The 14,594-nt window shown below is 30.2% G+C and overlaps 3 protein-coding genes across 12 annotated transcripts; 1 reads left to right on the top strand and 2 right to left on the bottom strand.

The window, feature by feature from the left end:
* The first annotated feature begins 1,423 nt into the window (after positions 1–1,423).
* Positions 1,424–11,464, top strand: Aif (Apoptosis inducing factor). Of its 8 annotated transcripts, none has more exons than XR_013001588.1 (14): positions 1,424–1,760; positions 2,258–2,550; positions 2,698–2,758; positions 2,843–3,003; positions 3,082–3,212; positions 3,277–3,452; positions 3,518–3,709; positions 3,791–3,984; positions 4,079–4,331; positions 4,534–4,718; positions 4,791–5,012; positions 5,078–5,287; positions 11,146–11,275; positions 11,346–11,464. XR_013001588.1 is itself a non-coding variant. In XM_076375508.1 (13 exons), the coding sequence occupies exons 1-13, from the start codon at positions 1,670–1,672 to the stop codon at positions 5,147–5,149; spliced, it is 1,950 nt and encodes a 649-aa protein (XP_076231623.1). In that variant the 5' UTR covers positions 1,425–1,669; the 3' UTR covers positions 5,150–5,464. The 8 variants fall into 8 exon arrangements, 2 of the variants coding, with proteins under 2 accessions (XP_076231621.1, XP_076231623.1); XR_013001587.1 differs by lacking the exons at positions 11,146–11,275; positions 11,346–11,464 and adding exons at positions 6,192–6,390; positions 7,727–8,033; XR_013001589.1 differs by lacking the exon at positions 11,146–11,275 and having other exon boundaries at positions 11,346–11,364.
* LOC143177280 (protein broad-minded) lies at positions 5,738–10,175 on the bottom strand. The gene is made up of 8 exons (XM_076375145.1): positions 8,499–10,175; positions 8,096–8,433; positions 7,833–8,020; positions 7,413–7,766; positions 7,013–7,332; positions 6,494–6,671; positions 6,203–6,418; positions 5,738–6,136 (listed from the first exon to the last, which is right to left on the bottom strand). The coding sequence occupies exons 1-8, from the start codon at positions 10,172–10,174 to the stop codon at positions 6,014–6,016; spliced, it is 3,393 nt and encodes a 1,130-aa protein (XP_076231260.1). The 5' UTR covers position 10,175; the 3' UTR covers positions 5,738–6,013.
* On the bottom strand, positions 10,589–14,359 carry LOC143177539 (TBC domain-containing protein kinase-like protein). Of its 3 annotated transcripts, none has more exons than XM_076375504.1 (14): positions 14,133–14,359; positions 13,771–13,998; positions 13,445–13,694; positions 13,146–13,374; positions 12,797–13,071; positions 12,580–12,726; positions 12,392–12,512; positions 12,141–12,302; positions 11,897–12,074; positions 11,606–11,812; positions 11,245–11,504; positions 11,049–11,176; positions 10,792–10,954; positions 10,589–10,725 (listed from the first exon to the last, which is right to left on the bottom strand). In XM_076375504.1, exons 2-14 carry the CDS (start codon positions 13,973–13,975, stop codon positions 10,618–10,620), a joined length of 2,433 nt encoding a protein of 810 aa, XP_076231619.1. In that variant the 5' UTR covers positions 13,976–13,998; positions 14,133–14,359; the 3' UTR covers positions 10,589–10,617. The 3 variants fall into 3 exon arrangements, with proteins under 3 accessions (XP_076231619.1, XP_076231618.1, XP_076231620.1); XM_076375503.1 differs by having other exon boundaries at positions 13,771–13,983; XM_076375505.1 differs by lacking the exons at positions 13,771–13,998; positions 14,133–14,359 and having other exon boundaries at positions 13,146–13,357; positions 13,445–13,611.
* Positions 14,360–14,594: the final 235 nt, after the last annotated feature.

Here is a 14,594-nt window from a genome sequence, read left to right as displayed (position 1 = left end):
TGACATTGTCTTCCTTGGAAGGCGACGTGACTCATTGTTGTCCACCTTGAATTTGACAAAGGCCAAAGTTACAATAAATAAACTTGAAACGTTCTTTGTTCAATATCAGAAAATAAAAGTTTAAGCTATATTCAAGTAACGTGTCATTAATAACCTATTTACATTAATTTAGAATTTTACGATCGCATACAATTCTTTTTACCGAATAATGCGTATAATATTAAAATATTTTCATATAAGTTAAAAAATCTCAATTGGCTTATTAATTCTTAATTAAAAATTCTGAAAATAACCTTCACAAGTATCTTATTTAAAAATTTTCTTGCATATCAAATATAATAAGATTCCTCTTTTCCAATAAAATATGTGCACAAAGTTGCAACTTCCTATTTATCAAACGTTCGGAGATATTAGCCTTTAACAGTATAATGAAACATCCTTATACCGGGTGCTAAAAAGAGAAAACCTAAAACTTTAAGGGCTTGTAGCTCTGATTGCAGGAAGCTCGAACTGGATAATGTTTAATAAATAAAAGTCCAAAAATGAATTCTTTGAAAGTAAAAATTACGTAAGTATGTGTTTTTATAACACACTAAATATAGAAGTATCGATTTGAAAGCGCTTTATTTCAAGATTATATGACAACAGAAAATTTCTTAACACCTTATGTATAGCAAAATTATGGGCACTGACACATACACCTTGTATGCGTACATTGCCAGTGGTAGCCAAACCTTATCATGATAGGAGCTATATTTCGCCTATTAGAAATACTTGAGAATCCTGTATAATCTTTATTAGAACGGTATTTCGTATATAATTAGAATTTTATAATAAATAAGTTTATTATTATATAGAATCTAGAAGAGCATGCAGTTCACGAGTCGCGGTTTGACCACACTTGATTATACATATACAAGGTGACTCCAAATATAAAGCTTAAAATGTCTTATAAAGTAGCATTCAAAATTTGATGTACTAATTAAAAATAGGAAATATTCATTTTATATGTACCACTTTCAATAAACATGTTAAGGTCCTACTAGGCCCAGAAATATTCCGGTCCCTGGAGTGAATGGCACACAGTGATGGGTCTTAAAGAAAGTATCACACCATACGTAATATAAAATAACGTAAAACTAAAAAAGTAAGCATTTCAGGACATATATGTGCACGTGAACTTTTTTCATTATCTTCGTGTCCAGAATCTACCCTCCAAAAATATGCCACATGGTTAGAAACATCCTGTATAAGTTTTCTTCATTCTTAAAAAGACCAGAAATTGGGACTATTTCGGTAGCACCCTGTATGCACAATATATTGCACATATTGTACACACAAAAGTTTGAACTGAAATGAACTTGCGCGACTATTACCGCGCAGGTTGCGCGGCTGTCATTCGTCAGTTATCTGTGTTGTTAATACAGGTTTTGACAAACTAGCACATTTTTTTAAGGTTGCACACTAAACTTTCTGATAGGACGTTTCAAAATTAATGAATCGCAGGCACGGCAACTTTGTTGCAAAAGAAATTAGGTAATGGAGTATCCCGCGTCAATTGAGCGTAAAGAGAAAACCGTAAAGCGGCTTCCAGTCGTGCGCGTGGACAACAGAACCGGCCACACGCGCCACCACCATATTGCGTAAGGCCAAAATTGGCCCGTCAAAAATGTTAGGCTGTGGTAGAGTTATCGGACGATTCCCAAAACTTACAAGAGATTCTTACGTTAAACATTTCTCTCGACCCTTGAAATATATTGGTAAGCCTCTATTGTGTTCTTCCTCGATCAGATATTTTTTGTTTCTCGCGTTTTAAAAGTTCCTTCAGCTTTCGAACTTTTTTGTTTCGTATCGTTCAAATTATCAATCATTTTTGTTTCTTTTGCATTCTGTCGTTTCAAAGATGCAACGAATTTGTGTGACCATCGTATTCTCGTAGTTTAATAGTAACAATTTTTAAATAATATTTCACTAAGTCTGTGTACGGCGTGTTTCAGCTAAGGTACAAACACGCGACATAACCTTATCGTAAACTTATTATTGATAGTTTATTTTCGACACGGTATCAGTAACTTTATTAACTTGGTTTTTGTTTAAGATTATTGTTTAAAGTAATTTGTTCAATATATGTATTTACAGTTTAATTAGTATAATATTTATGTGTTAATATTTTTGGAGCATGTAAATTATTAGTTAAATATTATTATTATATTGCTGTTTAGTAACTTTATTGATAATTTTCTAATTGTTCTTGTAGGAATTGTCAGTGTTAATAATTCGTGGTATAGTAGCAATGCAGGTGGCAAAAAACCGTATAAATCTCCAGGTACCACTATAAAACCCGAAGAATGTGTACCTGAAAGTAGGTATTCTGCACCAAAGAAAAATGTCCCTTTGTGTGAATCTTATCTTAATGCGTCTTGTCCACCGTCTTGTTATGAAGTTTGCGGGAAACCAGATGATCAGTCACAGAAATGTGATAAGAAGCCACCATCACCCTATTGGAAGATATTGGCTGCTTTACTCATAGCTGGAGTTACAATATATGCGGTATGATAGTAATTATCTTGATTGTATTTTTATTTTAATTTTTGATCATATATGAAACAACTTCTAACGAAGTTATTAATGTAACTTATTAAACAGGTTTCTTTTTTTTTTATTTCTTTAATATTTTTATTTCAATACATCCTATAGATATCTTCCACAAATTTGTTTAAATCAAAGACATCAGATAGTGAGCCAGATATAAATAAGAGTAAGTCAACTAATAACTTATTGCTATTTAATTTTATATATTATTTAAGAATTCTAAATCAATTACTTCTTATATTAAATTTAGGGAAAAAGGATGGAAGAAGGCAGAAAAAATCATCTGAAAAAATTAAATCTCCAGCTACTTCCAATTTAATTCCTAAAGAAGTACCTTACCTTCTGATAGGAGGAGGAACTGCTGCATTTTCTGCATTTAGATCAATTAAATCTAGAGACCCTAAAGCTAAGGTGTAACATTGGTCTATTTATTGTTATATACATTTTTAAAAACATAGTGAAGGCATAATATAATAAAAACTGCTTTAGGTTTTAGTAATAACAGAAGAATCTGACTTTCCATATATGAGACCACCATTATCTAAAGAGCTTTGGTATAATACAGATAGGAAAACAACTGCACAGTTATTTTTTAAGCAGTGGAATGGGATACAAAGAAGGTAATCATTTAGTAATTACATGTGAGTAAACTGAAACATTAATTTCACATTTTTTATGTTGCAGTATATTTTATGAGCCACAAGAATTTTATACAAATGTTAATAATTTGATTGAGTCTGATAAAGGTGGTGTAGCTGTAGCAACAGGCTGGAAAGTTACAAAAATTGATGTTCCAAATAAAACAGTAACATTGGAAGATAATTCTGAAATAAAATATGATAAATGTCTTATTGCAACTGGTAAGCATAATTAGTAACCTATCTTTTGAAATGCATACATTCTGATAACTATAATATTTTTGTAGGTGCTTCACCTAAAAATCTCCCAGTCTTTGAATCACTCGAAAATGATCTCAAAGATAAAATTACAACGTTTAGAACGAAAGAAGATTTTCTTGATTTAGAAGATACCGTGCATGATCCCAAATGTAAAAATATAGTAATAATTGGTGGTGGATTTCTTGGATCAGAACTTGCTTGCTCACTTGCTCGTAATTGTATGTTCATTTTACTTTTGTTCTTATTAACTTTTAGTTACTAATAAATATAATAATGTTATGAAATACGTTCTTATGTAGTACCTGAAGACAAAAGAGTACTTCAAGTGTACAAAGAAAAGTTTATAATGGATCAAGTACTACCACAATATTTAAGTGAATGGGCAACAAAAAGAGCATCGTTAGAAGGCGTCGTTTCTATTCCTAATTCTGAAGTTGAGGACTATTCATATAAGAACGAACAATTAAAGCTCGTTCTTACAGGAAATCATATTGTATGTTAATATTCGAATACCTATGTATGTCAATGTTCCGCAAGAAGAATCTTATAATCAGTGATTATTTTTTTGTATTTATTTACACGAATAGATTGAAGCAGATCAAGTGATTGTAGCAGTAGGCGTTGAACCAAATACTGATTTGGCAGTAGTTTCCCATTTAGAAACGGATCCTGACACAGGCGGCTTTCTTGTTAACGCAGAGTTAGAGGCAAGAAGTAACCTTTGGGTTGCTGGAGATGCAGCCTGCTTTTATGATATTAAACTTGGTAGAAGAAGAGTAGAACATCATGATCATGCTGTAGTTTCAGGAAGATTAGCAGGAGAAAATATGACTGGTGCAAGTAAGTTCAAGATTTTTTATGTTGTAAACTAAATTAAAGTATTTTCCACGGGATTCAATCAATTTTTGCTAGCGTTCTTCGAGGACGCGATTAAGACCGTAGAGTTAAGGGTCATAGTGCTGAAATTTAGTTTACAACCTAGTATATCTATTACAGAAATTTCTATAACAGATAAAAATAAAGAAATCTTTTTTTTCGTCAGAAAAACCGTATCTGCATCAGTCGATGTTTTGGTCCGATTTAGGACCGGAAGTGGGTTATGAAGCAATTGGTATTGTAGATTCGTCACTGCCAACTGTAGGAGTCTTTGCTAAAACGACAGAATCTAGCAGTTCACCAATAGCCACTAATAGTTCACCTGAAGTAGCTCAGTCTTCAGATAAAGAGGTAATGAGTAGAGCACGGTTTCGCTATCGTATTATATTCATGATTTTAATAGTTAATGTTTCCAAACTACAGAAATCGAGTTCAACACAAATAGAAAGTTCAGTAAAGCCAAAAGCAGAAGCGAGTTCAACCGAAGATGATAAATCAGTGTGTAAGATTGACGAAAAGCCAGCAACAGAAGAATCGAAGAAGTACGATGACTTTGGAAAAGGTGTTGTCTTCTACTTGCGAGATGATATTGTGGTTGGCATAGTCCTTTGGAATATCTTTAATCGAATGTCGATTGCTAGGCAGGTGCGTATACGAGACGTGAGCAGGTAAGCAACGTGATACATTTTTCTTATAAATATCTGTTATAGGTCCTTGCCAGAGGTACAAAATACGATGATTTAAATGAAGTAGCAAAACTATTTACTATTCACGATGACTGATTCCATTGACTCAAAAATGTGATAAAAACATGACAATATCGTGTCATTGCTGTACATAAAGTTATTTATCCACCAATTCTGAAACATTTTTACAAATAAAAAAATCTACAACTGATACCTTATTCCTGAGTTTAGAAGGTACGACTTGTATAAATATTGCACATATTACGTACAAAACAATTCCAAAAGAAACCTATAGATGAAAGTATTCTTAGACATTCAGACATGTTTATTAGATTATTACTAAATGTGAACTTTATTAGGAAATAAATAAAAAACTGTTTTATTAGTTATTAAAACAGAGTTTAATATTATTAGTTAATGTACATGCATGTGCATGTAGTGTATTCATATGATATATACACATAGAGCATGCTTTAAAAAATTATAAATATATTAAACAAATATATACATGTGTTCAAACATCTTTAAAATGCACTATGTGTATAATATATTTGTGGCTATAAAGCAAGATGACATAAGATACATTTTTAAAAAGTTCGAACTTTTACCTTAATTGAACACTAAAGATGGAATTTATATTTTCTACATAAGAAAAGTATATTAAACGAACTTTTTCTTAAAAACCGAAAATATGATGAAATGCATGTCTATAAAATAGCATTAAGATTCAAAACTTTGAACATCAGTATCTCGAAAACAGAAAGTATGATTCATGTCATTTTGTTTTACAACCACAAATATAAGAGTAAATACTTTAACGGAAGTATTAATATCTTCTTTCTATATATATTATTATATACATTTATTATTTTATTCCCTGCTTCTTTGTTGTTCGTTTGGGCATTTATTAAAAGATAATCTGATAATCAGATGATAAGATTTGATATCTATTTTTATCAACTATATTTCATTCATTAAATCAAATCCTTTTATAGCCAACTTTGGTAAAATTTTGTTTCCATATCTTTTATCTAATATATCCATGTATCTGATGTAGTTATGGCACTCGTAATCGTTTAGTACCTATATAAAAATAAATAACTATACATAAGTGAATGTAGTAAAATTTACATTACAGTATGTAAATACCATATTCTCTGGCCACGGTTTACCACTTGTTACGTTTTGCATTATTGTATGTTGACAGTGGTACAGAAGTGATACACAGTAGTATATTATGTAATCAGGGGAATATAATATGCAAACAGCAACAAAATGCACAATTTGAGACCACGGAAGTATACTCCAAAAACACTGAGACATCATTAAGTTGCAAAGTAAGGACCAATTCATTCCAGAAGTACTCTACAAGATAAATTGATTAGTAAACTTATTGTAGAATCAATAGAAACATTAAATCTATTTCTATAAAATGTATACCTTTAGAGCAAATTTCACATGTGGCAATTCATTACTAACAATGCTTTCTAAGAGTTGCATAAATGTAAATTGTGTAGCGCATTCTTCTTTGATATTTTCATCTACAACTTTTCCTAATTTTGGCCATAAAAATTTAATTACTGGGAATTGAATTAGCTGCGATATAAATACTTTGCATCTGTAATTATTACATGGTAAAGTATCATCAGTAAAACATTTTACAAGGTCGATGATGACAGATAATGTACTGACGCGCAATATCATTAATAATGGTGACTAAGTTTTCAACCTGAGACCTGTCAATGATGATACTTGACTAGCTAGAGTTACCCTATATTTTTTTTTGAAATACACTAGCAATTTCAGTATTGTATAATCAAGATATTTTTGTGAACTGTTCATAAAAAAGGTCTTGATGCAGCATTCTAGATTTTGCTAGTGAAGGGTGTATTCGCGGTCGCCTGAGACATTTAGTTGATGTATGTTATATGAATGATATAGAAAGGACTTGATACATACATTTCCATGTCTCCTTTACAAATAATAAATATTGTTGCTAAAAACCAATCAAAGCCATCAAATTTTTTTGGTCTTTCATACTGTATAAATGCATAACTTGTATTAATAAACTCCTGTAACTTTTCTTTCATTTCAACTGTATTTTCCAAAATATCATTCTGTTCTGCATAGCAAAGAGCTAAATTAATTCCGTGTATCTCTTCTGCAAACCAAAAATCTGTGCTTGATGATGTAGTTTCTTGCCACTGAAAATTTTGTGGCAATACTGCAGTGGGAATCGCTTTCTGCATTTGTTCCACTAATTGAATCAACACTGTATTCTAACGGAATTTGTTTGATAAATGTTTAATTAAGGAATTAATAAAAAATATAAATGTATATAAATGTATGGAAATGTTACCTTCATTAGATCTGATGATACTGTATATGCTTTTCTGACTTTTTCAATCCAATCACTATCCAATAGCCCAGGCTTATTTTCTCTAAGCAACTCTTCTAATTCTGTATTATTCTCAGATGTATCTTCTGAAAATGATACATCTTGTTTCTCTACTTTTAAAGGTGGCAACTGTGGTAATTTGTATTCATCTGACTTAGAAGACTTAGAAGTTTCTTCCTCGTCTTTACTTTCAACAAAATATGTTTTAGATATAATTTTATGTTGTAACAATGTATAATCATCGATATACTGACTGTTTGTTTCTTTATTTTCAGTTTCTTGTGTATTCAAATTTTGAAACTTTAATAAGATATTCTAAAACACCAAAAAGTTAGAGAGCAAATACGGAGAGGATTAAAGTTAACTATTTTTAAGCAGTACCTGGAAATCCAATAGTTGCATTAGATATATATTAACATCTAAATTCCAAAGTACTGTATTTAAAGACAAGAGGCCCAAATAATGATAATTTGCTTCAAAATTTATGGATTGTTGAAATAGTTCAGATAGATTAAGTGGACAATTTTGTTCTTCACTATTGTATGCATTTGTCATAAGTGCAGAAAAACCTAATATTTGGAATATGCAATTAATACGAACAGATTGATATCAAAATGAATAATGTTACTGTATCCTAATCTTACATTTAAAATTAAGAGAAAAAAATGTTAGTATGTGTAAAAATCTTTTAATATCTTCATGGTCCCATGGATCATGAAAATAATGTGGATCTTCTAATATTGTGCATGTTTCTGAAAGTAAAGTTGACAGAACATGGGGTGCAAGATTAACAAGTATATTATATCCTAAATGAAAAAATGTTGCAGAACAGACAAAGTTGACTACTTCCATAGACGTCCATGGCATTTTTAAAGGTGCAAGTGACCCTTCAATTAATTCTTCAAATACTAATGATTCTTGAACAATAGCTTTCAATCCAAATGGTATAGATACCATTTTAAGCAGCAATGTATTAATTGCACTGCAAATAGAATTTTATTTTTAAGTTTTATTTAAACAAAAGTATAAATAAACACGAAAATTTACCTGTTTATTTGTTGAGCTTTATTTTCATTTTCAAAATAACATTTATCTAATTTATTATAAAAATATGATAAAGCAGGGTAAAATTGTTTCTCTATTCTATGTTGTATAATCTCATAGATATCAAAGACATCAAACAATTTTTCTATCACTTTAAATAATTTCAGAAGATATTCAATATTCATGATAGAGAAAGGTTGTTTCAACATGTTTGATGCTATTACTATGATAAACATTGCTGGACATTTTAATACTTTACTTTCAAAATTTACTGTATGCTCTTTACACTCTGACATAAGAAATAAAGGGCCATCTGTTGTATCCAACATATGTAAAATAATGTTTAATGTATGCGGCCATATTTTTATATTGTTTTCCGAAAGAGAAGGCAGATGACATAATGCAATATGATAAAACTCAGAGTCATATAAAATTATTGGTTTATCGAATATGATTTGTAGAGCGTAACAAGAAACATCATATACACCATTTAATGTTTCTATAGATAACTTATTTAATGCTTTCAAAGATGCAATTAAGAATTTAGACTCTGAAAATGCATCTTCAAATAAAGTTTCCCCTAGTAGCTTCCGACCAGCTTCATAAGAACAAAGTAATGATATAAAACATAAACAATGTAGATATGTTACTGTCTCAATTGTATTTCCATTAATAATAACTTCCATTGGATCATCGCAAATAGAAACTGTTGTTGAATGAGGAAGCTCTTCCAATCCTTTCTGTACATAATGCATTATGTGTTGTAATAAACTTGGTGATCTGCCTAAGGCATTTAAAAACATTTTTCTGGTAGCAAGACTAACCATCCATTTCTTACTCCAATCAGCGCGTGGTTCTAATACAGAAATGATATTCAATATATTTAATGTCTTAGATTCTGTCGTGTTACCAAATTCATGTGTACTCATAAATGTTATAAATTGTTCTATTAATTCTTCTGATGGTTTATCAGTGCTTCTTACATTCTTTAGCATTTCTCCATGGTAATGGATTATTAGATGTATGATACGAAATACTCTTTCGTGTAAGAAAAATTTGAAATTAATTCCACTAATTAAGGTAGGTAAACTCTCAAATGTTTTCTGGGAATGGTATTGAGCATTGAAGGCATTCAATAAATTTATATACACATTATGGGACTGTGAATAAGCAAGTAATTTTGCATGTACTTGTAAACTGGCTTCAAAGATAGGTCTATTGTCATCTATAAGACCATCCAATAAAGTTTTCTGTAACGAGTTCCATACTGAACTGTTATTCAAATTTGATAATTCATTCTTTAATAAAATTTCATAACCAGCTAATCTAACATGAGCAGGTTTATCACGACTGATTTTATCAACAATTATGTTATAGCATTCATCGTTATTTAATGGTGAATTCCAATCTTCACTTGTTTGATCACTAACACAAGAAAGAGATGACTGAGGCCGAGATTCAAAGATCATAGTTGATGCAGATTTTGAGGCAGATTGTTCAGCAATTGTTGTTTTCATAGAATTTAATAAAACGGACATTTCTTTTGAGTGTATGAGCTTTTGTGCTACATCAACACAATCATTATCCTCTTCCAATGACTTTTGTATACTAGTCTCAAACTCTTTTTTTAAACATTTTTTTACCCATTTTTGGAAATTCGGAGATATGTTATTTTCCATGTTCTAAATATAATTCAAACGTATTTATATAATCATAAACATCGATAATTAGAAATGACAGAAAGAATAAAGCACATCCTTACAATGTTACAGTATACATAAAAATTCTAATGTTTTGACTTCGTTTCTATGACTACCAGTTCAAGTGAATTACATGTACGTATACACAACAGGCGTTTTTACTATAATAGTCTTAACTTTGTTTTCTCCTGTAAAAAATCTTGCTTAATTACTCATTGATAGCAATAATTTACACTATAATTAAATAAAACATTATAGGTATACAAGAAATGTAAAGCAATCAATTTTTTTTATACATATACAAATTACATAATTTATACAAGATTTTTTATATAAGATTACAGACTTTTACACATTAAATAGAATTTTAGTATAATTTGTATATACGAGAATTCCAAATGTCTGATAGTAACGCATTGCATTCAACGTGCAGCTACTATAACATTTGGAGACTTTGATCGTAAGGCATGAATTCCTCCTTGTAGGGAACATATTCCCATAACTCCACATTTTACAAGAAAATCTGCGAACTATAAAAATATTTCAGTGTCAATATGATTCAAGAATAATAAAAAATTTTATAACATAGTTCTTACTAGTGCATTATTTTGATCGTGAGGCCCAATGATTACAACAATACTGTTTTTATTTTCTGCAAGTGGCTTTGCATGTGGTCCAAGAGTCTCAATCTGAGTCTGAGAAAGTTGTACACTCGTAAATGGAATGTTAATACTTCCTACTATAGCACCTCTTTCAAATCTGAAAAAAACGGAATAATACACTTATAACTGAAATTGCAGTTAATAGTGATTTTGAGTCGAATTCCTTTATTTTTCATAAATGGGATACTCACTGTATGTTATTACGTATATCAACAACTATTAATCTCTCAGGATTATTATCTAACAAATTCAAAAAATCATCCACACTAATTCTTGGCATTCTTTCAGTGCCTGGTTCGAGCTCAGACCAATCTGTATCCTACAACATAATATATTACACTTAAATATATGAAAACATTCAGGAATACATAAAAATATGCTGTATACCTTTGATTGATTAAATTGATGTTTTCTATAGGTAATACTAGCTGGTGTATTTTGGTACATTGTCATTGAATCTTTAACGCATAGTTCTATATCTATTTCAGGTAGATCAGAGAACAAAAGTATACATTCATTAAAACCTGAAGTTAAGAGAGAATCACGTAACTGCTTTAATATTGCTAAACCAACTAGAAGTGGGAATGAAGAATCTCCTAACAAAAGTTTATCCCATAGATGAAGAATTTTGTGTAGTGGAAATACATCTGAAAGAATAAGCATCAAATAAATAACTTTTAAATAAATATCATTATTACAATAATAGAGGATTGCTTTCTGATAATGATGTTATTGGTAAATAACTTACGTGAAAACATTGTCAGAAACCATGGTATGGCAAACAATTCCGGTACAAAATTAATCGACCTAAGATGATTAGCCAATTGAGGATCATGGAAAGCTATGATTTGTGAAAACTTTGCTAAATATTCTTGTATAACAGCAGAGTTATCTTTTAGAAAGAATTTATGAAGATATTTTGGTATAAATGCTGATAGACATTCAAATGCTCTGGCTAAAACAAAAATAATATGTATCAGATCCAGAAATAGTATGAAAAATAAACTATGATAAAATTATGATATATCCATCTTATTACCTTCATTATTAAAATTGAGGTAAAGAAATGGAGCTGTTAGCGAATCTAATCCCTGCCAATAAACATAATGTGGATTATTTCGAACCCACGCTTTTAGTAATCTTTGTAATCTCTCATGGCCTGCACCAGATGACAATAATTCACTGTACTGATGACATCTTGGTATATCTACCTCAATCTAAAAAATTGTTAATAAGCTTAGACATAAATCCAAATCATATAATATAGTTAATTGGCGAGTTACCTGTCGATCTGTATGAGTAGGTGTTTCTTTATCAATTATATCGTAGCGTTTTTGAATATCACCAGTAATACCAAGTAAAGCAGCCCAAACTGCACCTCTAACAGGAGGAGGTATATCTTTGTGCGCTTCTTCTATAATTGCGTCTCGCGTAATTGGATAAACCTAAATTATATTATCAATATAAACATATAAACAAATTTAATTTGTAAGAATCTATTATTCTCCTAAAATTTGTTACAAGATGTAATTACTTGTAATAATCTATCATACAAAACAATCCTATAGAACTGATATTCAGTATCCCTTTCTCTTATAATTAAAGGTAGCTGGGAGGCAGCATCTATTAAATCTTCTTGTGATTGAACACGCATTCTGTAAAAAAATGAAGGAATAGTTAACATGAGTTAAGGAGGAAGAAATTTTGTATTCATTTACTTACTGATTTGTTAACCATGGATAATTTGCTATATATGGAATGTGAGATAAACGTTGACGTAACGTGTCGAGAGGAACTTTAACTACACGCAGGTCAAGTAAACCTGCTGTGTCTCTACGGCCAAACATTTGACCTAAAAGTATTACTAAACTAAAAATAAGATTAGTAAACTATTTTTTATCTTTATAAAATATAATATTTATAAAATCTGTCTAAGTACTTTGGAATAGATAGAATAGGTGGTCTTGATCTAATAAGTCCTTGTTTTTTTAGTTCAATGGTAATATCTCCACCTGCTAACTGCCATAGATAATATAATTCATCCATTTTTCTAACAATAACATTTTTATAAAGATTTTCTTCTTTTTCCTTTTCATTCTTTAACAAATATTCTTTAAATATTGACATTTTTAACAACTCCTCTGGGATTTTACGTTTTAGAGGATGAACTTGAAGGCAGGAGTCTATGAATTCTCTTATCTCATCGGGCAGTTCCTAGTAAAATAATAAATTGTTAGTATTGAAAAAATTAATAGAATATTGTGTTGTGAGCTAAGAAGTATTACAACCTTATAAATGTTATAGCAATTATTTTCTCTTGCAAGTCGCTCAAATACAGAAGTTTCACAATGTATTAAACTAAGAACTTTTCGCAAACATTGAGATAACTTTACACCTGGCCATATTGATCTACCTAGTAACAACTCAGCAATAATCATACCCAAGGACCAAGAATCCACTTTTGGACTGCTAACACCAGCATTTAAAAATACTTCGGGTGCTGTATATTTCGGATAACTGTAAGTAAATAAATTGTTTCTAATAATAAATTGTTTCTAAAAATAAATTGTAAATTGTTTCTACATACCCAATAGGAAAAGATACATTCTTCCCACTGTCAGTCATGTAATATAAACCAAAATTGTATAGTTGTACATTCCCACTTTTATTAATGAGTATATTTTCAGGACTTAAATGTCTATGCACTAAATCCAATGTGTTCATGTGTTGCAAGCCTAATAAACATTGAAATGTTATGTTTACAATATCATCTATGCTTAAGTTTTCTTTGCTGCTTAATGGATCTCCATTGTATTCTGTAACCACCACAATCCTTTCTGAAAAGAAAATAAATATGTATTATACATTCATATATAAAATTTATATACTAAAATTTATAAGTACAAATTCTACCATGTTTGCTTCTAATTATATCTAGATATGTTGATAAATTTGGGTGATGAATGGTTTTCAGGAATTGTGATTTTCCATATATAGTTATTGAATTTGGCGTAAGAGGTAAACCATTGCTACCACAAACTTCAACTGGATGACTTTGTGCGAAAAATGTCATTCCACCAAAACAGCGCTCCTCATTTTCTAGCAGTGCTGGGCACATTTTGGAGTCTATAATAAATGATACTATTATTTCATTGAATAATGTCAATAACAAATATTTTATATTTGTATAAATTTTGCAATGTATTAAGTTAGAAAGAATAGATAGCTTTGACGACTCAAGGAAGTGTTCAATTAATTATTTACAATATACATACTTCGTTTATTTATACGATTTTATGTAATTTCAGGACATAGATCAAGTTCATGTATATCAATTAACCTTCAGAAAATATATGTAATTTTCTCTAATTATAAAACGAATGTAATCAAAAACTCCTTGGGCTTAGATTTCTTCATGATTGAAATGTTGAGCGCGATCATTTATGAAATAATCCAATTAGTGGATTTGTCTATCAGTTTTATTTGTAACGTTCTGTATCAAAACCGCCCAGTCTTTAGAACTGTCATTTCTTATTTAGTTTATGTCATAAAAAATGTCACTTTTAAGAGATTACATCCTATTTTATGTGATATATGTGTATGTGTTGTATAAACGCATGTTGAGTTCATATAAATGCGCATGTACAGTCATTAAACACTTCTAAAGCGCGAAGTTTGAATTGAATACATAATAATGAAGACAATTAAAGAGAAAATTAAATAAATTTAAGATCGGG

The sequence above is a fragment of the Calliopsis andreniformis genome, chromosome 3 (assembly GCF_051401765.1).
Source record: "Calliopsis andreniformis isolate RMS-2024a chromosome 3, iyCalAndr_principal, whole genome shotgun sequence".
NCBI classification, from domain to species: Eukaryota; Metazoa; Arthropoda; class Insecta; order Hymenoptera; family Andrenidae; genus Calliopsis; species Calliopsis andreniformis.
This window is presented reverse-complemented; position numbering and strand designations above follow the sequence as displayed.